This window comes from Lates calcarifer, linkage group LG19 (assembly GCF_001640805.2).
Source record: "Lates calcarifer isolate ASB-BC8 linkage group LG19, TLL_Latcal_v3, whole genome shotgun sequence".
In the NCBI taxonomy this organism is placed as follows: Eukaryota; Metazoa; Chordata; class Actinopteri; family Centropomidae; genus Lates; species Lates calcarifer.
In genome coordinates, this window is record NC_066851.1 from 18858621 (window position 1) to 18881392 (window position 22772).

General features: G+C 41.3%; 4 protein-coding genes and 1 non-coding gene across 6 annotated transcripts; 3 read left to right on the forward strand and 2 right to left on the reverse strand.

Annotated features, from left to right (window-relative positions):
- Nucleotides 1-874: 874 nt before the first annotated feature.
- On the forward strand, nucleotides 875-3176 carry LOC108901994 (syntaxin-11-like). The gene is given in 3 exon segments (XM_018703679.2): nucleotides 875-1030; nucleotides 2229-2840; nucleotides 2843-3176. Coding segments are annotated over 2 exon segments (858 nt in total). The 5' UTR covers nucleotides 875-1030; nucleotides 2229-2230; the 3' UTR covers nucleotides 3091-3176.
- An 832-nt stretch (nucleotides 3177-4008) lies between these two features.
- stx11a (syntaxin 11a) lies at nucleotides 4009-7458 on the forward strand. Its single transcript, XM_018703717.2, is given in 3 exon segments — nucleotides 4009-4560; nucleotides 6115-6713; nucleotides 6715-7458. Coding segments are annotated over 2 exon segments (888 nt in total). The 5' UTR covers nucleotides 4009-4560; nucleotides 6115-6119; the 3' UTR covers nucleotides 7009-7458.
- Nucleotides 7459-8315: 857 nt separating this feature from the next.
- Nucleotides 8316-8398, forward strand: trnal-uaa (transfer RNA leucine (anticodon UAA)). The gene has a single exon. It is a non-coding gene; the product is annotated as a tRNA-Leu (tRNA).
- A 1445-nt stretch (nucleotides 8399-9843) lies between these two features.
- fbxo30a (F-box protein 30a) lies at nucleotides 9844-15882 on the reverse strand. 2 transcript variants are annotated; one of them, XM_051078016.1, is made up of 3 exons: nucleotides 15709-15882; nucleotides 12644-14709; nucleotides 9844-12510 (listed from the first exon to the last, which is right to left on the reverse strand). In XM_051078016.1, exons 2-3 carry the CDS (start codon nucleotides 14654-14656, stop codon nucleotides 12307-12309), a joined length of 2217 nt encoding a protein of 738 aa, XP_050933973.1. In that variant the 5' UTR covers nucleotides 14657-14709; nucleotides 15709-15882; the 3' UTR covers nucleotides 9844-12306. The 2 variants fall into 2 exon arrangements, with proteins under 2 accessions (XP_050933973.1, XP_018559232.1); XM_018703716.2 differs by having other exon boundaries at nucleotides 15604-15880.
- Nucleotides 15883-16184: 302 nt separating this feature from the next.
- On the reverse strand, nucleotides 16185-22226 carry si:dkeyp-110a12.4 (alpha-tectorin). The gene is made up of 9 exons (XM_018703678.2): nucleotides 21697-22226; nucleotides 20809-20897; nucleotides 20565-20669; nucleotides 18688-18848; nucleotides 18459-18594; nucleotides 17868-17962; nucleotides 17033-17201; nucleotides 16701-16815; nucleotides 16185-16561 (listed from the first exon to the last, which is right to left on the reverse strand). Exons 1-9 carry the CDS (start codon nucleotides 21782-21784, stop codon nucleotides 16386-16388), a joined length of 1134 nt encoding a protein of 377 aa, XP_018559194.1. The 5' UTR covers nucleotides 21785-22226; the 3' UTR covers nucleotides 16185-16385.
- Between the last annotated feature and the right edge of the window lie 546 nt (nucleotides 22227-22772).

A 22772-nucleotide genomic window follows, 5' to 3' on the forward strand; every position in this document is an offset into this window, starting at 1 on the left:
TAATGAAACAGAAGTTGCTGCTTGTGTTGTGGTTTACTGGGGATCTTTTAGCTTTGACTGGTTTCATTCATGCGGCTCTCTTCTTCAGAATATGTCAGAGGTGAACGCTGGAGGAGTGGGTATCTACAGCTTAATGAAAAAACAACTGTGCTAAAAAAAAATCCCCTTGAGCCAGTATGACTCAAAACCAAGGAGGCTGATGGAAATTCCTGATCAGACACAAACCAGTGCTTGCTGTGGAAATTACTACACAGCTTCCTACACATCACCTCAAACATCCATTCCCCTCGCTCAGATATACTGCAGCTTCTTTTTTGGGCAGCATGACTGGTAGTCACTTGACAGTTGGTGGTTTCACTGCGTGCAGCGCGAGAACAGACCTTTGGTCCGATTACATTTCATGAAATTGAAAGGAAAAGTTATGCTAACTAGCTATAAAAGTGGTTACACAGACTTCTGATTTCTGCAAGACTTCATCATCTGTTATCACATATGAACAGTTGAGTCCCACCCCTTTACAAGATAACATATCTGACATACTTCCTCTTTATTTTTGAAATGCTCTCTGTGTCCACTGACAATATGTACAGACTTCTGTCTTTGATATTATCTAACATGTTTGCTTTTTTTTTCCTCTTTCAAGGCCTCAGTCTTTTTTCATAACCCTTCATCACCCTGTGTGTTGTTAAACATGAAAAACAACTTAGAAATCTACCAATAAACGCCAACATAGTTGAGAAAAGGCTGACTTGAGAATATAGAAAAAGGTAAACACTCATTTATCAGTCATGATCTTCATGATCAATCCTCGACAGGCTTGGTTTCACCTTACTGTACGCACCTCCATGTGACACAAGAGGAATGCAGAAAGTTTTGTTTCTGAAAAACCTTTCCTCTTAAACAGGTGCATCAGTGATGACTGTTCACATTTTAAAAAAATCTTTCATCTGTTCTTCAGCTGTCACGCTGCCTATTGGATTTCAGCTTGAGCCACAGTGAAGAAGTGAGGTGATAACTAACAGCTATACAGGTAAGGTAATAATAACTGTCATTATACTTTTATATATGCAGTGTTTTGTAGGTTTGTCTGAGGTGGTGTTTTAGGACACATTTTTAAACATCTGAACTTTAGATACAGTGCAAACGACAAACCTCATTTTGAGATGTGAGGCGTCTTCACACTCAACTCTTGTAGAAATATAATGACAAGTTTACATATATCTTTTGTAGTCATCAGCTAACACAAACCAGACTTCCTTCTGCTGCTGGTCAACTGCTTTTTCGTCAAGCTGTTCAGAATGACTGAATATGTTTCCCTCTCTGCTGTTTTTGTTGAATTCTACTTAAACACGTTAAGTATCCCCCCTTACTTAAAACCAGATTACCAGCTAAAATGCTTTTACACTATACTTTTCTGCTTGAAAACTTGTTTGGTAAGTCATGAGCAAGATTAAATGACCTAGCAGATCAAGTATGCTCATCTAAGATTACATGATACTGAAAAGCAAGACACAGAAGGTCGCGCCTACTCTGCGTATTGATAACAACAGCTTTACCTTTTCCTGCTTTTTGTAGCAGATTATGTGCTTGACTGAACTCAGGCCTGTTAGATGCCCTCAGTCATGTTCAGGAGACATATAACTCAAGAACAAGAACAAGCACAAGCAAGGTTTCTCCACAGTTGCTTAAAAAAATCTTTAGAATGCATCAGTGGACTACATGAAATGTAAAAGAGGTCACATGTGGTGTTGAACCTACAGAAGAGTATTACCTGACTGTAGTTCTTTTGCCTTCACTCTCACTGCTCTCAGAGTTGTTTACAGCCGCGGTGTGCTGTTGTTTTCAATGAAAAAGCTCTAAAAGCTCATTGTACATCACCTGCAGACAAACACAGTTAGTGACTGGCTGGAATATTTTGCAGCTAAACACTCAGATAGTCTCTTCAGTTTGTAGATACTAAAGCAGAGCTACAAGGAGAGTAAATATTTACTACCAATGTCTTCTTAAGATGAGATGCATCTCTTAAGGTGAGTGTTTTTGGAGTTTGATTCATACTTTAGGGACTAAAAGTCATAATATCAAGGCCTCAGTTTCTGCTGCCTGCCAGTCGCCAAAAAACTGGTTATTGCATTCATTATCTTGTGACCACTTGTAAGAGTTCTGACTCAGATTCTTGCATCCAGTTGAATAAATAAAAATATTCCCTCTCTCTGTCATCTTCCCTTCAGACATGAAAGACAGACTGACAAACCTGCATCAGGTGCAGACTGACTCAGAGGGTTTCAGCACGGTGGAGCTGGACAACCCGTTTGAGCATCAAGCAGCAGCAGCAGCAGATTCTGACCAGGACCTGGATGGTGTCCTACAGGAGGCCCAGCAGATACGTGTGGAAATCCAGCAGATCCAGAATGACATCAGTGAGCTAAAAGATGTGAACTACCAGGCCTTAAACAAGACCACATACCCCACTGCAACAAAGCGGGACTCTAATGCAATCGGGGCAGATATTAAGAGCAGGGCAGAGGGTGTGCTGCAGCGGCTGCACAGGATGAACACTGTCAGAGCAGAACTGGAGGCCCAGCACGGCAGCGCTGACCCCACAGCACGTATAGCTCGAACACAGTACCAGTGTCTGAGTAACGCTCTGCAGGAGGTGATGTTCAGCTACAACGACACAGAGATGAGCCACAGGGAGGCTTGCAAACGTCAGATCCAGAGGCATATGGAGGTGGTGGGCAGGGAGGTCAGCGAGCAGGAGCTGGAGGAGATGATGGAGGGCGAGGAGTTGAATGTATTCAGCGTCCAGATGGAGGGCAAAACGGCCCGCTCTGCTTTACTACAGATGAGAGTCGTCACAAAGAGCTGCTGGAGCTGGAGAAGAGGATCCAGGGGATCCAGGAGCTGTTCCTGGATGTGGCTGTGCTCATAGAGGAGCAGGGGGTTGCTGTCGAAAACATTCAGAAAAATGTCCAAGATACTGAAGCCACTATTCAGGTTGGAATCGTCCAGCTGGAAAGAGCCACTTCAACTGATAAAAACAACCCCTTCAAGAAGATGTTTTGTGGCTGCTTCCCATGTTATCACAACTAAGTCTGATGAGGGCCACTGGGTTTGGATCAGGTCCACTGATCCATGTGGTCTAAACTGCACTACAAAATAAACAAACATGCCTTTAAGATATTGTCTGGAGCTTTCAGTGATAAAATATTGTCAGACTATAAGTGAACTGCACTGGTTTCCAGGCTGAAGAGAAACACTGGCTGTTGGTTCATCTGAGCACAGTGGATGGATCAGTTTGACTGTTTATTGAACGGTTTGAACTCTGATGATGGTGAGGTGAAGTCATACAGGTTTAACCTGAATTTAAAGAGAACAAACATACCATGTCATTGACATGACATTACTGACAAACAGTATAAATCAATAAACAACTTATGGCTTAACTCAATAAGATTTATCAAACTAATGATTAGCATAATTAGTGTAACTGTTGCTGATAAAGATCAAGCTGTGTGTGGTCAAAAGTCAGTGGTGGAGTGTAGCTAAGTACATAAACATGAGTATATGTACTTAGCTACATTTCACAGCCATACTTAAACATTTTCAATGCAGGGCTTTTATTTGTAATGGAGTATTTTCACAGTCTGGTATTACTATTTTAAAATGAGTTCTATCTTTACCAACTACAACAGTAACATGCTGCTTTATACATCACTAACACTGTTCTCCAATGAGTGCTTTAACCTTTGATATTTAAAGTACATCTTACTAAAGTTACTAAAGTTACTTATTAAAGTAAAGTTACTCAAAGACCTTTACTTGAGTAACATTATGTTGTGTACAATGTGGTTATTTGTTCTTCTTTTCTAAGTAAATGATCTTGACGTTGAAAGCATCAGATTTCCAAAACAGTTACTGGATGGATTAAGTGGTGAGACTAATGTTTCTGTTTATGTGTCTGTTTGTTTGTTGGTTGGTTGTTGTGTTGTTGTGTGTTGTTGTTGTTGTTGTTGTTTTAAATAGACCTTATATTTTGATGATAAGGTCTGATGGTGTTTTATTGTTTCACATTAATTTAATGAAAAACTTGAGGTTTGGTAATATTGAAAAGTTTTAACCTTAAAACATAATGTCAGCCACGTGTCATCCTGACAATAAACTGGGCGCCTTGTATCTCTAAAAAAAAATGTTACAGTCTTATTAAACGCAAATGCGCAAAGTCACCTGCACGTTTCAACATGAGAAAACCGCACATTAAAATGACTGACTGATCCTCTGCTTCCTGAACTCAAACTAGAGAAGCGGTAGAGTGTGAAGTGTAGAGGAGAAGGCGTGATCTTCCGCATTAGTACCTGCTGCAGCCTGTATCACTGAGTCAGTGGCAGTGTGATGTGTGTGACTGCGAGACCTCCTTAAAACAGTGGGAGTTCGTTGACTCTTGTACATGTTGAAATTTGGTGGTAGAAAAAAGGAGAGAAAAAGAGGAAATGAGTCTTTGTGTGGCCGCCTCTCCTTTAGCGAGTTTTATAGTATAGCACCGCTGGAAGACAACACAACAAGGTATGTGTACTCTGCATTGTACTGTATTGTTGTCATATATAGGCACAAACAATTGATTAAGTGAATCGTGGAGTCATAACTCGGCGCAGACGCAGACTGATTTCTGTAACAGCTTCTTATTGTGTGTCAAGTTTTTATTTTTCCTTTTGATCTTGGTTTTGTCATGGCCAGTGATGCTTTAAGGTTTGTTAGTGGGATTTTCTTCACTTTTGCAAAAGATTTTTGTTTAGCATTAAGTAGATTAAGTACATTAAGTAGATGAGTGCTATATAACTGCTTTTCTCAATAGGAAATAACAGCGTCTTAAGACGACGCCCTGTGATAAATTTTCTATCTGAGATGAGAACGTCACAGCTGAGGAAGTAACTCATCAGCTTCCTACAGAGGAGTTCAGACACTGCTCTGTTTCTCTGCAGAAAATACATCTAAAATTGTGATGTATCAGTCTTTACTGAGAATTTGTAGTTTGCTGAAGTCATAAAAGTGCTTTTAAAGTTTAAGTCTCTTCATTTTCCAAGTTACACTGTATGTTCAAAAAAGTATCCCAACATCCACAAAAACATGCACACATACTAAAGTTTACAGAGTTTTCTATTAAATAATCACTGAAGTTACAATATAAAAAGAAAGAAATGACTGCACATAAGAGAAAAATGTCCATATCTTGCCTAAAAAGCAGATTTTCTTATTATATTACTAATGTCTCTAGTTTTAAACGAGACTCAACATCTTTCAACTGCCTGTCATGAGAAGACTAGTTTGGGTATCTCCTGTTTGGTAGGACAAGACCAGCAGTTTTCAGATCTTTTATTTAAGTAAAAACAACACTGTAAATACTAAAAATAATCAATTACCTGTAAAGGTTCTGTATTTAAAATGTTATCAGCAAAATGTACTTGAAGGCATACAAAGTAAAAAAAAAAAAAAAAAAAGAACTTAGTACTCATTCAATGGAGCCTGTGACTAATTATTACGTAAATGTTTATACTTGAAATCATCTGATTATTAATACTGGTGCATCATTGTGTATGATGCACTTTGCTGTTGTAGCTGGCTGGGATGAAGCTAGTTTAACCACTGTTTGTTAAGACCAGTGTTTTTCAGTCTTAGGGTTGGGCTCCCATGAAGGGACACAAAATAAATCAGAGGGGTTGTGAAAGTGTTAATGGACAAGAAAAAAAGAAAAAGTTCTACTTCACAGCTTTTATTTATTTTTTTTGGAAAATTTTGACAATTTTCCATTTGAGGGTTAATGTCCTGGACTATGGAGTCTCTGCTGGTGACCTGGCAACTCCTCAGAGGCAAGACATAGTCTGGCACATAACCCCCATAAAATGACAGCATGTTAATTAGTGAACTTTATAGTGCTGGAAGGCAAATTTTGCCTCTGATGGACAGAGTCAGGATAGCTGTTTCCTCCTGTTTCCACTCAGTACAGCCAGTAGCCATTTAGCAAAGCTTCGGCTAAAGAATGAAACAGGGAAACAGCCAACCCTTTTCTAGAATGTCAGACTATTCCTTTCATAATGTCATAATGTCTTTCTCTTATTGCAGGTGAGATGAGGGACCGACTGTCTGAGCTGCAGACCATCACCCCCAGGCCTGCAGAGGAGGAGCACAGGTCTGTGGAGAACCACAACCACACCACAGAGGATGGGGAGCTTCTGGAGCAACACACCATCGTCTTTGAGGGAGAAGACATGATGGATGGCATCTACAAAGAGGCCCAGGCGATGAGGAAGGAGATGCTGCTGCTCAAAATGGACGTGAAGCGCCTCGGGAAGCAGAACACCAGGTTCCTCACCTCTGTCAGGAGGATAAGCAGCATCAAACGGGACTCCAACGCTCTGGGACGGGACATCAAGGCCAGAGGGGAGGCCATTTATGCCCGATTGGAGAAGCTGGCGAAGCTGAGCAAGCAACTGGAAGAGGAGCACGGGCCTACTTCAGCTGTAGCTCGCATGGTGCGTTCGCAGTACGTGTCTCTGACCAACGCCTTCCACGACGCCATGTCTGAGTACAACGAGGCCGAGATGATCCAGAGGGAGAACTGCAAGACTCGCATCCAGAGGCAGGCAGAGATCATGGGCAAGGAGGTTACCAGGGAGCAGATAGACGAGATGATCGAGACGGGCAAGTGGAACGTCTTCTCCTGACAATCTTCTCCTGGAGGGAAAGACTGCCAGATCCGCCCTCAACGAGATCGAGAACCGGCACAAGGAGCTCCTGGAGCTGGAGGGTCGCATCCGAGACATTCACGAGCTTTTCTTCCAGATGGCCATGCTGGTGGAGGAGCAGGGCTGCATGCTGGATAACATAGAAGCAAATGTCGGTGCAACTCAGGACTATGTTGCCAAGGCTGCAACTGAGATCAAGAAGGCTGTGAAATACAAGAAAAACAATCCATGCAAGAAACTCTTTTGCTGTTGCTTCCCTTGCTGCAAGTGAGAGCATTGGCATTCATCTTTTCTCAGTGTCATCAAAATATTGAGATTAGATTCAAATTGGCTTCCGATGCTAATATGCCCGGAGAACTTTGGTTTGTGTATTTATTTAGCTCTAATGAAGCATTGACTCAATTTTTAAGCAGCAAGCATCCAAATTTCTCACACTACTATTTTCTTAACTGAGCTGGTTAGAGAAAAAGGTAGTAGTTCATACCACATGCTCATATGCAAATGTGTACAGTGAGTTATGGGTGTTATATTTCCTGATTGCTACTGAGCACAGCCTTTGCATGATTACTGTAGAGATGTCCAAGCTATTATTTAATGCATAACTCTCAGCCTTCTCCTTAAATTTCAGGTTTGTAAGTTGTTATATGAGCTATTTAAGTGATGTAAAGTGTGATTTACTTATAAATAAATGCCTTAGGGTGGCTAGTTTTGACGGCCTGAATCGTAAGTCTACAGCTAAGTTTGAAACTGGAACTCAAAGAAGGCCTATCTCTGATTACAGCCATTGCTTAACACTTTTTTGAAACACTGTGAGCAGAACACACTTACAGCCTCTGACTGTGGTTAGCTGGGGAAACAACATAGATTGGTGAGGATTGTGCAACCATGTGTCGGCCACCCCTGTGTCTACTTATCACCAGCTATAGGCCAGGGTGTTGTGTTTCTCAAGAGTTGTTTCTTCAAAGGAGAGAACCTTTCTGCATTGCCTCCTTTTGTCAGTGATGAAACTGTCTGAGCTTCAATCCCATGTTTACTTGCAGCTTTACTGATTATGTCTTATTGTATTTGTGTTATGGGGCAGGTTTTCCCAGATTTTTGTTGACATATCTGTTCATTCAGTCGGTGTGACAACAACAGAGAGAATGGGAAACTAATCAGGTCAGAGGACTGCGTTTGCACAGCAGGCCTGTCTCTCTGTCCTGTCAGTGTAATGACAGTATGATGAAAAAGTCTTTTGTGACAGTCCGTCATCCACTGGGGAGATCCCAGTTAGCATCTGGTCAACTGAAGCTGAGAGCCTGTCAGACTGAGACCACTGTACAGTGCACGAGAGACACCACTGGAGTAAATGCCTCTGCTCAGTGTTGAAATGGGTTTGCAATGACTGCACTTCCTCAGCAGCAGCAGCAGCAGCACTGTGTGGTTTGTGGGGGGCATTTACTGGCAGTGACTGGCTTTATTTGCACTGTGGCGTCATATAAGTTTACTCAGGTGGACTTACCTGTTATCCTGACATGGTTGTGTCGGTATTGTCTTTGAATGACGGGGGTCATCGCTGTTTCTGCAGTCTGTATGCGAACCAGGATGGCCGAGTGGTTAAGGCGTTGGACTTAAGATCCAATGGACAATAGTCCTCGTGGGTTCGAACCCCACTCCTGGTAGAAAATGGAAATTTTAACCTGCATACCTTCACTATACTATTCAAGAGAGCTGTGTGTGACTTTCACCCACGGTATTCTCCGTAAACAGTCGATGCAGCTGACATGCAGAATTCATACCTACAAACGTTTCCTCCTCCCATGGAAGCTTTGATTTGGCGTGTTTTATTTACATACCGCTGGTTCATCACGTAGGGACGATTGTCAGGCTCGTTTGTGCCTATACAAGCTGTGAGGTGATGTCTAATAATAGCAACGTGTTCGTGATACTTCTTCAGGTGTCACACATCAGAGACAATTAACAAAGCTACACAGGTTCGGAAACCACAGAGAGGAAACCCCCCGACTCAGCTGATAAAATGTAGGCCTAACTAGGTTGTGATCTTTTGTTTCCTTTTGTAATGGGGATGTTAGGGTAAATATAAGCAGCACATTTCCCTGCGTATCTCGGCGTTAAATCAAGATTTCCCTGCGTCTGGGACAGATATAAACAAAACGATAGTAGCGCCAACCACAGATATTCAAAGGACATGGTTAACTTTCCTCCTGTGTTGATTTACCTGTAACAGGTATTCAACACAAGAGCTAAAACCAGAAAACAGCTTAATTTGGTTACTGTGTACTTTTATTATTTTTATTTATTTTACATCGGTAATGATACTAAAAAAAATAGAATAATTTAAATGTATGCCATTAGAAACATTTTAAATGCTATTTATTCTCTCACTCCTCGATTTGACCTTTATCCTCTTTACCTTGCATGTACACATCCAACACAATAAGGCAAATCTAAGAGCTGTATGATTCATCACAGTGGAGGAATACATGACATTATCTTCTCTGTCTGGTCCTTTTTTATATGGCATGGGGAACTTGTGGCGGTCTGGCGCCACCTAGCGAGTTTTAATTAAACTGGTCGTTAAATAAGGTCTCTCATTACAATAAAGCGGTAAAACATCTCTTCCCATAATAACTGGAGAGATAAAAAAAACAAAAAAACATTATCAGTATTAGGACGATTTTAATCTAAGGTGAAAAACATTCACACGCTGAATTAAAGCTCCCTAAATTTAACTGGCCTGAAAGAAGGAAACAGTTTCCATAACTATTTCAGTTGGTGTTAATGTATCTGAAGGGTTGTAGTGTGTTTATTTGTGCCTTGTTTTTTTACGTGATGAGGACTCAGTAAGGTTGAAATGTTGCCTTTTTTCAGTCTAATAATATTTAGGAAACTTTCACCCAAAGTGAGAATACTTTCCATTATTCCCTCAGTTAATCTGTTATCACCCACCTGGCCTTAATACAGGACAGGATGTGCACACAGAACTTTTTTACTATTTTAACTTAACCAGGAAGCTCGCTGTTGACACTTTTTCCCCCAGTGTGACCGATTGGAGAGCTGTGTTGGCACAGTGACAGAAACGACTACAGAAAAAAAACAATCAACATTTAAAAACCAAGAGCCTCTTTATTAAAATGCTTCAAAAGTCAAACAAATGAAGCTGGCATATTGTGAAAAAACACACTTCAGCAGGAGTGAAAACAAAACTTAAACTTATGATGAAAATGTCGATAACACTCCAGGTGCCTGCAAAGACTTGTCTGCATTGCTAAAAAACAAAGAGTGTGCTGTAGATGAAATACATTTGTCTGAAAGATGAATGAACCTCAGTGGAGCAAAAAGACTAATTTATTGCTCAGGTCCCCCATTCCACTTCATCAATTTAAAAAGGTTAAAACCCCAGAAATGAGGCATGCTATCAGATCTGGATGAAACTATCATAACAGAAGATTGCCTTTTAAAAAATGTAACAGCTCATATGAAAATGTACTAAACTGATGCACTGTGCCTGAGAAATCCACTGTATAAATGAGTCTGCAACTGGACTGACCGATACATTTTCCAAAGACATCAAAGCTCACATGCAGAACACAAGGGAGTAAAATTCCTGCTACATGAGCAAAGAAAAAGTCCTCAGCATCATGATTTAAAATTTACAGTACATGCCTTCATGTGCAAATCAATAATTCAAATACAAATCTAGACATTACAGAGGCAGATTCTTTCTCTTTTCCAAATAAAAGTACCAGTACAAAAAAACAAGAAATAAACCAAACAGATTGGGACAGATTAGAATAAAAAGACAGCTTTAGTTCAAACATTGCTTGGGCTTTACATCAAACTTCAAAAATAGAAAACAAAAACAAAAAAAGCACACAATTTTCTTAAAGGAATATTCTTCTTACCAGTAATCAGTTACTTTTTTGTGACATTTCCAACCAATTTGTAGGCTATTTTCTCATACAAGGGAACAAAATATGTCATGTCCATGTTTAGTTAGAACTAATTACTTAATCCAAACAAGCCAGATCACTCCGTTTTAAAAGAACATTCAAACAGCATTTTTAGCTGACTATTTCAGTTACTCAATTATAAACACAACGCTGATGGATGACAAACACAAAAACATGTAATTTGTTAGTTCAGCACTGCAACACACACTGTTATTATATTAATACTGAGTGGTACACCAGTCAGTTTCTAAGACCCCACAATAATCAAGCAGCTGACGAGTCATTGTCGTATTATTCTGAGCCATTTTGTTGACTACACACACACACACACACATACAATCTACTGCGAGACAAAGCTTCATGCTCTCAACCCTGAGACACCAAACATTTGAACACAGTGAACATGTAGTGCCAAAAAAACATACAAACATGATAAATAATGAACGTGAACATAATTAGTGATGCTTGTTACTGGAGGGAAGTGTGTGCCCGCTGTAGCTGTTAACACCTGGCCTGCAGGGTTTCGTGAGGTCTGACACTGAGGGAAGGAAACAAAGCTTCCTGCTCACTACCAACAGTCACTGATGGAGTCTTATATTCACTGAGTACATTCATTATTTCACTTGCTACATTTATATTTTTGGAGAAAACGAAACCACAATTGCTGGTTACTCTATCAAAGTAGCTGGTAGGAAAGGCAAACCACAAGCCACAGCTAAAAATGTACTGCCACTTGGCTGGTGAATAGTGTTATATTATATCTCATCCTGACTAACGATGCCAGCCCATTAGTCAGAAGTGAGAGAAGAATAGAAGATGGACCACCTTTGTTACTGCCATAAATCCAGCGCCAACATGCCAAACCACAAAACACGCTACATCTAAACACCAAACACGATGGTGGTGACGTGCTTATGCTGGTGAACAGAAATCAACACCCACAGTGATACAGTTTGATTATCCTGTACAATGGCATACATTGTGCAGAGCTACCACAGATGTTTGGTCAGTCTTAAAATGTAGAATTAAAGCTGTGAAATCTACAAGCTCTAAAGCAGTACACATACATGGTCACTCTAGGTATCAGGATATAAAACCGTGCAAGATACCAGTAAACTGTTCCAGCTAGAAGTGGTTGAGAAATCTCACTGAGATGTTCTGAACGACCTCATGACTAGAAAATCAAGTGTATCACAAGTTAAGGCTACTCTTGCCTCCAATGTAGCACAGTACTGACTTGATATAAAAATAAAAAAAATCTACATCAAAACATCTGATTATTTACACAATGTCAGAGTAGATAATGGTAGAACTTCAGTACAGTGATTTTAATAAATCTGTCTGAGTGTAGGATACAAGGCTAGCAATTAAATTTGCTTGTTAACAGTCTGTGATCTGCAGTACATCAGCTTCTGCTGAGATATTTATCAGCCCGCTACTGGCTTTGTCTTATTCATGGGAGTGAGGAAAGAATAACCAACAGTTCATAACATCCAACCAGGAGTGTTTTATCTTTCTGGGGCTGGAAAAGACTAATGTCTGTAAACACTGGAGGAAAATACACGTGTATTTGAGTTCTGATGGTCTCAGAAGTGTCCAAAAAGTGGCGTCATCGCTTATGCTACTGGTTTGAGAACTGAACGTAAACACCTTCCCTCTTTCGTGAGCTCTCTGGTGAAACACATGCACGGCAGGGGGATGGCCTCCTCCCGGCGAGAAATTGTGTTGAACTTGCACTTCTTGAGGTGGTCTGCCATGCTGGCGATATTGGCAAACTTCCATTCATTCACTGTACCGAAGGCTGTGCTGAATCGCCACACCTGGAAGACAAATAGAATTGATCCGTTTCAGTTTCATGCAGTGCACATAATTATACTTTGTTTCCGCATTGCAGATAAGTGAGACCGTGATAAAATGTAAATAGCAATTAAAAATAGTAAAACAAAGACTAACCTTGTCTGTGATCTGCCATGAAGGAGACCCATCAGCACGCCGTTTCTTCTCCCACAGCAGGACGACCATGCCGCGCATCTGGAGCAGACTGGCACACACATCCCTCATGGTGCGGGACACTCTGGATAGTTGGCACAGGCTGAAGCTGTCCAGGAAGCTTGCTACATATTGCAACACCTCAAATGGAAGACTGCTGAATTGATCGCACTTAGAGCCAAAGTGGCGGGTGTTTCTTGGGAAGTTGTCCCCATTTTTTAAAGGTAGACCAGGCTGAACCCCGAAAGAGCCGAGGTGCCTGTCGTGGATGATTCGGAAGCCCTGTACAGAGGGGCAGAACCGTCTTTGGGAATATGTGCATCCGTAGTAGGCCAAGGGGCAGCGTTGCTCCATCCAGCCATTAAGTCCAGCGTGGATATCCCCGTGAACGTTTTTGAAATGAGACGAAAACTCATCCCGCCGGAACAACTGCCCACACACAAAAGTGAACATGGAGCGCTGTTTGGTTTGGTATCGAGCCACACATTCTAGCACCAGGTCCAGCCTGAGAGTGTGGAAGGGGCTGGGATTAGACAGCTGTGGGCTGGCATGATCACAGGCCGAGGCTGAAGCGATGTCTCCCACCATGGTGTTGGTTGCAAGAATAGCTGAAGGGAAGGAGAACGTCTGAGTACCAAAGTCAATGTGGTAGCCATCAACAAACCTGCTGTCTGAGATCCCCCTGCCTCCTGGAGAATCGCCGAGGCAGAAGAGCAAAGCTGCAGTGATGAGATCAATGCCATGGAGGCCCATGGGGTCATCAGCCACCTCCAGGTCAGATGTGTCCACTGCCTTGTCCTCCATCTTTGCTCGAAACAAGTACGGGTCTGACAGCAGAGCCCGACGTCCATTAAATGTAAACATACTTATACCTCTAAGGACTTCTACATTCTGTAGTTTACGTTCCAAGCACCTATACCTGAGTTCAGTGGGTAAATGTTGCAGGAAGTTATTTCTCACATGATCAGACAGCAGGAATGGCATTGGAGGTGAAAGTGGTGCTTGCTGAGGCACAGGAGGCCCCAGAGCTACAACAGGCATGTAATTCTGTGGCATCTCCGGCCAGACGAGGTTGGAATCATTTATTGGCTCCTCAATAATATCTTCCTTTTCTTCAAAAAACAACTCTACAAAATCATTTTCTTCTGCCCAACCAATACCATCTTCTTCTCCATCTGTGCCCACTGCACAATCTACTCCACCTACTGCTCCGAGCTCACACTCGGAATCAGAGTCACTCTCTTGCATATCTACGTTCTTCCCTCCCTCAGCAACATAAACATTATGACTATCACCATTTTCTCCATTGTGGAGTGCTCCATTCTTATTAGTCTTTTCCCCATTTAGATTTCCAACAATTATCTCAATTTCCTTGGAATTAGTGAGGATGTCAAAGGCTGCTGCTAAATTTCTGCTTGTCTTCACTGAGGTGCTATACAATTCAGTATAGGGCTCATCTTCCATCTCCACTGTTCCATTACTTAACACTGTCTCTGGTAAACTTGATGCTGTGGCCATTTTGTCACTTTCATCTGCTTCTTTATCTCCGTTCTTTGACACAGTGGTCGTGACCTTCAGGGATTCTAACAACATCCTCTGATCCTGCAGCGCCAAAGCCATGTCTAGCTGCTCCACCTCATCAAAGTCTTTGCTCAAGTTTTCATAGGACTTGCGATCAGCATAGCTCACTGGCCAGCGGTTCCACTCCATAGTGCAGCATACTATACTTGCCGGGCAAGTCTCAAGGTGCTGTGCCATCTTGATCCTTGCAATAGTGAAGGGACAGCCAAACCCACTGTTTAGGCATGGCAGGCGTTCGTACGGACACAGCAGGCGATGTTCCTCTAGTTTACATGAGTGAAAAACTGCCCCACAGACAAGAGGACAGCCAATGAGGTCACAGGAAACACCCGTTTCTGGTCTTACCATGCATCTTCTGTTGATGCATTTAAGGCAGTGGGGGTGCAGATTCTCCATTTTTACTGTAGTGCTCCTTGCCCAGCGGTGAAATAGGGGTGAGATCTTCAACCCTGAAAGAAGGACAGCAAAAAATATGTTTCACAACTCTTGAGAAACCACAAACATGCCAGGATAACAACAATGTTTTAAGGGTAAGCACATGGAGCAGTCAGCTGAGACAGAGCATGCTGGTGTTATGTTATCCCATGAACAACTTAAGTCTCACACATGTTCTCTGTGTGTGTGTGTGCATGTTTACTAAATCTTTAGGCGGTTCAGTGACATTTCACAACCTCCTTCTTAAATTTCATGGTGACACTGCTTCTTCCAAGACTTCGGGGCAAACCTGACCCTTCACATTTGGGCTCTCAGAATTGCCTTGTCTTCATTCGTGCACTTTGGTGACAAGTCAGACAAACCCTGAAGTATTTTAGCTTGTTATTCAAACTGTTTGCCCCTCAGCAAAGACAGACCCACGCGTTAAATACCTGTGAATCATTAGCCCCTGGCTTATTTGGTGGCGCTGCTTGTGTGAAGGGATAATGACTGCTGGCTCAAAGGACACCAAACAACTTAAAGACCCACAACAATGCTGCAAGTCCAAACAGCAATGCCACACAGGAGAGCTATTGTTCAAGACCTTACAGCTATTGCCCGCAGCAGCTAGGTGGCTAAATTACGCAAGCACAATTGGCATGTTAGCAAACAGCTAAAAACACAAACAACACAGCAACAGCCGGTTTTATTATTCTGACCATTTGCAGTCTTAGCGCCGATCGTATTACAATAACTTGTTTTAAGTATAAGAAGTTGTTTGCATGATAACCGCGCAGAAGAAAAGATAAACTGATAAGTCACAAAAGTTTGTAAAGTTAAACAAAAGAACAACAACATGGCCAGCCAGTTAGCATTAGCAGCTACTCTTCGTTAGCCTTGCTAGCTGGTCGCTTCTAGAAACTGCTTACCCGAGTTACGGGGGCTATCCGGGGGTATTTTATGAATATCTCTTTGCTTATTGCAGCTCCGTCGACATCAGTTACACGGAAACTAAAGCCACACAATCATCTCACAGTGTTAAATGTGTCCGAATCTTCTTATGGCATGAACTGGCTGTGGCTGGTTGTTCGGCTGTGAGAGTCCTTCGCTGTTCTTAGTCGATCGGCGTTTGTGTTGATCGTGGTGCGGTGTGCGCCGCAGTGCTACGTCATCACGTAAAACGGTCAGTCATATTTAGGTTTATGGACGTAGAACTGTGAGAGGGCACTGAAATAGACAGAGGGGAAAACCCTCAGGGCAGATATACATGTTACCACTCATGAAATGTGTGTGATGTTGTTTTTAGATTTTAATGGCTGTAGAGTCTTACCAGACAATTTAAATTACTCACAAATCTATAATGTAAAAAAACAGTGATTCAATCCATACCCTGTCCTGAAGCGGTAAATATTCAATTATGTAAATTAATCCACAGCTGGAATAGTCCCAAACAAATTTTTAACTTTAACTTTAATTATAAGTGGTAAAAACACACTATTACAAGTATATATATATATATATATAGCACTTGAGGGAGACCTTTATTAAGTTGATTTCCTACAAAACAATACATTTATTTTATAAAGAGAAACATTTGCAAGACTTTCATTATCATCATAAATCACACCTGTGCATGTGTATTTGTATTTGTACATGTGTATGTGTTTGTTGGTCCATTCGTCTGCTCAGAAAAGCTTCTGATCCCCCTGATTCATGAGGCCACCTCAGAGATGTGGTGAATGTTTGACAGAGTGAGCTGCGCCTCCCGGGCCGGGTAGAAACGTCTGGAGCGAAGCCACAGCCTCCCAAACACCCCTGTGATCAGCAGCAAGACAACCAGCAGGCCTCCAAGGACAAAAGTCTCCACAGGGGGGACTCCGCCTGCATCTGAAGAAAAGAAGGACCCAGGTGGAACCACACTTTATGTATAAATCACATTCACACATCTGTATCTGGAATCTTTTAAGCTTTAAGATTTAAAAGCTGAAGTTCTAAAACCTATATAATTCATAAGGTAAAAACATACTCAGATTGGGCTTTTCACTATTGTTCAGTAGTCGTCTGATTGGTCCATAAGACACTGTATGGGACACTGGGATGTCTCTGCGCATCCTCATCAGTCCATCTTCATCAGAGCAGTTCTGTATGGAAATACATGAGTTAAATCCCAAGCTTCACTGTCAAGCAATGCATATTTAAAAATTGGGGCAGCTTTAACTGGTAGCTCATGTAGCTGAAAAACAATTCTGGCCTGATGGGTCTAAATTAAGGCCGTAGCCCGCACATATAGCAGGCTACTTGTCTGAACTGGCCTCTGACTCCCAGTTTGAGGAATGGGAACTGCGTAAGCTCACTCACAGGCTGGCACAGCCCCGGCGCATTGTGGCAGATCTGGACATTGCAGTGGAGGAAGACGTTGGTGTAAGAGCTGCCGACAAATTTGAACATTTGTATCCTGAACATGGCCTCTGGACCCTGGCCGTTCTTCAGAACATTCAGGGTCTCTTCGTTTGACAGCACTGGGCAGCTAGGGAGGGAGACAAAGAAGTCAGGGAGGCCTGGTGGGAGTGAGATTTAAATCTAGAATGAAATACAGGTACTTTAAAAAAAGAGAGCAAGAGCAGATTTCAACTCTTGATGAATTGCAAAGCTAAGAAATAATGCAAACATTATTTGCAGTGATTCACAGTGAGAGACAGATTTGTTTGAGTATTTTCTTTTCCCTCCTGCATTGTGAAATCACTGTGTGTTTCACTGCTCTGCTGTTGCTAACAGTACTAAATACTGGCCTGGTTGTCAAGGACATGCACAGCTGTTGAACTGAAACGCATGCGGCCTCTCAGACAGGAGTCACATGACTGGGCTCTGAGAGTTGTTGTCCGGCCAGTTCACTAAGCAACAAATTCTCTTATTTCAGATTTCAACAGTGCTCATGTAAGAGGACTTAGAGCTGTTTGCAAGTGTGGTGAAATAACACAGCCACAGTGCATATAAGCATAAGCAGGTTACAACATACCGTCTTTAAAATGCCTTGCGAGTGTGTAAATCTTAACCTACTTTTTCTTACTGCAGGATGGCAAATGGAAACGGAAAAGCTTTGCCAGGGTATATCTTGATTATGAGATGCGTTTTTCCCCTACTTACTCATATTACACACAAAAAACACTCTTGTTCAAACGGTCCTAATGCAGACCTGTCTCTGATGAAGGTGTACTGTATATTGCTGTATGGATCACTGCTTGGTGTAGCCCAGCATCTCTCCATACGCAGCATCAAGTGAGCCGGTATCTGTGGGGCAGACACGGTTGGGTGACAGTCAGGTCAAGTTTTCCATAATAGACTATGAAATGCTGATTCACAGTATGTAAACAACAGCTGAGCCAAGAGGTTATAACAACATGGAGGCGAAGAAGAGCAGCACTCAAATGACTATCTGGTCACGGGTGGAGTGTTAGATTTCCAGCATTTCTTGGAACATCCCACCACACAACATATTGCCTAATGTTGTGTAACAAATGTGCTTAACCTGATCCAAAAATAGCTGTCAATAGTAAGAATGCTTCAAATGCTTTAATGTGTTTTCCTTCAAAGTCAAAGCTCAGCATAAACAATCTGTGTCAGGACCCATCTTACTCTTAGCATCAACATTTTACTCCCAATCCTCATTCAGAGGCATCTCATGCATAATAATGTCATACATAAATTTGAGTTAATATGAGATGTAGTTTTTAATTCTCTGTAATAAAAGAGAGAGTAACAGACTTTGCGACTTAAGTTGATTTACCATAAAAACTTTCACAAAGATGTCATCGTCCAGTGTCAGTGATGGAACAGTAGTCCATCTGTCCTCAAATGCTTCATCTTTGTACAATAACATTGACACTGAGAAGTTCCCATCCTCTGTGTTCAGAGTTATTGTTCTGTAGCAATGACAAGATTAAAACAGCCACGGGTTAAAAACAGACAATGTTACAGTCAGATTAGGAGCCGTTTAGATTAAAAACACACTTCACCTGACGTCCACTCTAATCATGTTTTCACCGTTGGGTTGCTGGACCATGTAGTTGATGGGGTAGCGGCACACAAATGTTATGTTGATGTAGTTTCTTGTTATGACATCTGAATCATTGTTGTGTATGGTGTTTATGAACATGATGTGAGTGTCATCTGAGGCCTAAGGACAGAACATGAAAGACAAATACACAAGTCAGTGGAAAAAGAATCCCAGATTCACTGTAAAATGTCACATGCTGTAAGAAAGAGCTGATATATATCGTCCCCTTTGTACATTCTGTCACTGTTTACATTGCAGATCCCCTCAAGATTTAAAAAGCTATTTTCTAGTGTGAGCTTGTAGTATGGTTGTAGACATGACTGTGGTTAGAAGGCAAAATGTCACATGTAAGTTGGCCATGGCTGCAGCATTCCCAGTGGCAAGAACCACATTAAAAAGTAAGACGAGGCGTGACTGAGGTGACTTTATGTAACCTCTTTCCCTAGCTATAACTGACACAGCTATCATCCTCTCACACACTGTAAATGTGAATGATACTGTTCAATCTTCCTTTGCCGGAAAGTGACGTAGAGTGAAACCATAAAATGGAGATGGGTGAAAAGGTTGTGTCCAAAGTTTGTCTGAGCCCCTGCTGAGTGCAGATGGAGGACGGCCTCTGTGGTCACTGAGCAGGATGAATTGCCCTGAGCTCTAACGGCCGAGACATCTTTTACTACCTCTTGGTAAACACACGACCCCCCACTATGACAACCACCGACAGGTTTCTACAGCAAGCAACAGGTCTCTGTTACTCCGTGACAGAGCCCCACTGACACTTGCTCTTATCACTCTGTAATACGAAGGCTCTGTGCCTCACAAATACAGACCTATCACTGAAACATGAGCAAGGACTGTGTTTGAATGAAAATGTCTGACCTTTAAACCCAACAATTCAGTCATTTCTTCTCTGACGGTGAGGTTTAAAAGGTTCTAAGGTCAAGGTGAAAGCGAGATTGACACCTATGGCATTCCTCTCCTTTAGAAACAGCCATGTAATCCAGAGCAGGCATACTTTCAAAAACCCTGTAAAACTGCTGAGGTGGAGGACTGGGAGATTTCCTCTCTGTGTTAACCTTTTACTTGCTTTACAAGAAAAACCTTCATGCATTCCAAGCAAGAAATTCAAGGACACTTGTTTGCTGAAGTAGGGATTTAAACCTCTCCAAAGATTGAATCCATGAGAATGGCTGGATTAAAATAATCAGGGGACTAGTTGGCCAGTGATTTATGCCCTTCCTATTCAGTGAACTTCAACAAATAATCATCATTTCCATGTAAATCCTGATAATTTAGGACTACAAGGCTATTCAAGGTCCCATTGCTGCATTGAATAAGGTCCTGCGCTGTTATAGGGAAAGGGAACAACACCACCCTTCTTTCTTGACATACACGCCGCTCCCCCCCTTCTTTTCTCTTTGCCCCTTTCTGTCTGGGCTCAGAGTATGTGCCTTTCTCTGTCCATCTTATTATACATGCTATGAGCTAATTCTAACATCTGAACACAGAGGGTCTCAGTGCACATTTACGTCACTGCAGAAAAAAAAAAGTGCTGTTCCCAGTCCAGTTCCCACAGCAACTGAAGACATCGTAAAATAGATAATTTATTATGATGAGGATTTTATGTTGTCAATAATGGAGATACTAAGTGTAGTTTGTCTTCATATGGGTTAAAGCCAATGTCTTCTTCCTTTGTTAGAGGTTGTTCTAAATGTCTTGAGTTCACGTGCAACATTTTATTAATTTCTTTTTAGACTCTTAAATCCTGCAAACATGTCCTGACTAAGAACCTTTCATGGGCTTTAAAGCAAAGGTTTAGCAAAAGACTGAAGGTCATACCATGATAGTCCCACAGTCTGAGAGGTTCGTCTTTATGCTGAAAACATAGTCATCTCCGACCTCAACACCACGGCACTCTGGATCATTTAAATGCAAATCCCAAACCTAAACAGAGGAAACAAAAAAAGAAAAAGAAGTGTTCAATTATTAAACAAAATCACACCACAGATGATCTAGGACATCAGTACTAGGGAATGTCAACTTTTAGGATGAATACTTGAGAGTTTTGTCAGTGTTGACTTACATAAACTGGAGGCTCTTTGTTGAGAAAAAATGCACTGGGAATAACAACCTCCATATGATCGTTGGTACAAATGACAGTTTCATTGAGCTCTAATGGAAAGAAGATAAAAACAGATTAAACCTCACACAAAAATATTCCTCTCAGGCAATGTGAAGAGAAATAGATTATTTTTATTTGAGTCTATAGTCCACTACCATTCTCTCTCTTAGACTTTGCTATTGACTGTGTGTATTATTGCATATTTAACTGACATTTACTCAAGTACTCCAGTTGTATTTCTATTTTCTGCTAACTTTATATTTTTATCCTGTTACATTTTAGAGGGAAATATACTGTATGTATTATGTATTTTTTACCTCACCACATTTATCTCACAACTAAAGTTACTTTTCAAATTAAGATAAGACAGATAAACATGTTTTGCATACATTGTTATAGATTAAACTACTCAATAATACTCAACTCAATAATTGCTCTACCTTAACCAGCACCAGCTGCTCATACATTGATGCATCAGTAATAATGATCCAAAAATACAAAATAAAATAATATAACTTTTACTTTTTAAGTACTTGCATACTTGAAGTTCATTTAGCTATAATAATATTAATATATAATATTTTTGTATTTGGATTTAAGTAAGATCTTAAATGCAGGACTTTTTTTGTAATTTTTTGTATTGCTACTTTTACCCAACTATCAGAATACTTACTTCACTACTTTTCACTAGACTTGATTCAAGGGTCCTTTTGATAATTTCAAAGTTCTTGCAGCCAATGTTGAACCAATAATCATTAATAATAATCAATATGAAAACTGTCTTTCTAATGAATTCTTAAAGGTACAAGGTTTCCATAAACAGCAGCAGATGTCGAGGTGTGAGCTCACCCTCCTCCTCAGGCTCCAGATGGACTGCAGAGATGACCATCCTCATGGTGAACAGTAACCAGGCAAAAACCAAACTGGCAGGTGCCATCTTCTACTCTCCCTCTGGTTTCTCTTAGCTCAGCCACTCCACTGCCTTTTGGCCCTATACCCGAAGCTCTGTGAATCTTCTGGGGTTTATTCTAGGGGACTTGCTGTCACCACAAGACGTAGTACCCCTCTCTTACTCCAACCCTCGAAACACAGCTCTAATGAACTGGGAGCCTCCCTCCGGCCTTAAAACACCAGCTTGAATGATGTCCCCACCAACAATAAGATTCCGCACATGAATAGGGGGAGCTGAGGGGAGTCCAAGGTAACACGTATGTTACCGCCTACTGCGGCGATGTCCTCTTAGTAAACATCTTACAACTGTTTCTTACTACAAGGAGCAACATAGAAGTCTGGTAACCATGCAAAGAGGAACAACAGTCCTGGGCTGGCACTCTTTGTTGTCTACATCTTTTGTCTGGACATTTTAAAAACTTTACTGGTGCGGGAATCCCAGTCAGTCAGGCAAAAAAGAAACTCATTACGAGTCAAGGACAATTCAGTGATGCTGCCAAGGACCTGTGAGTGTATGTGTGTGGTGGACCAGACCGTAAAATACTTAGGTAGGCAAACACAAGAGAGGAAAGATAGGAAAATGTAGGAAACAGCTATATATCTGTTAAACGTGTTCGAACAATTTGTCTGTGGAAATACAAGAAAACAAGGAGATAACTGCTGCAATGGGGCAGAAAACTTAACATTTTCTGACTTTTATGAGTTTAATTTACAAGATTAGTTTCCAAGACGCTGAATCTCTTGCTTTTTTGTCTTGCAAATAGGACAGGCTTAAGTGTTAGGCCAAACTGTCTGGCATTGTTTTAACAGACAAATAGCTTAAAGAAGATTGTCTGGAAGAAGAGAATCCTGCTGTAATCTCTCACTTCTATTCTTATCGTAAAGAAGAAAAGTGAGTTAAGGTCAGAAGTGAGTAAAGGTCAATGGCTTCCTTACTTCCTCCATTTTTACTGCATGGAAATAAACCACATTAA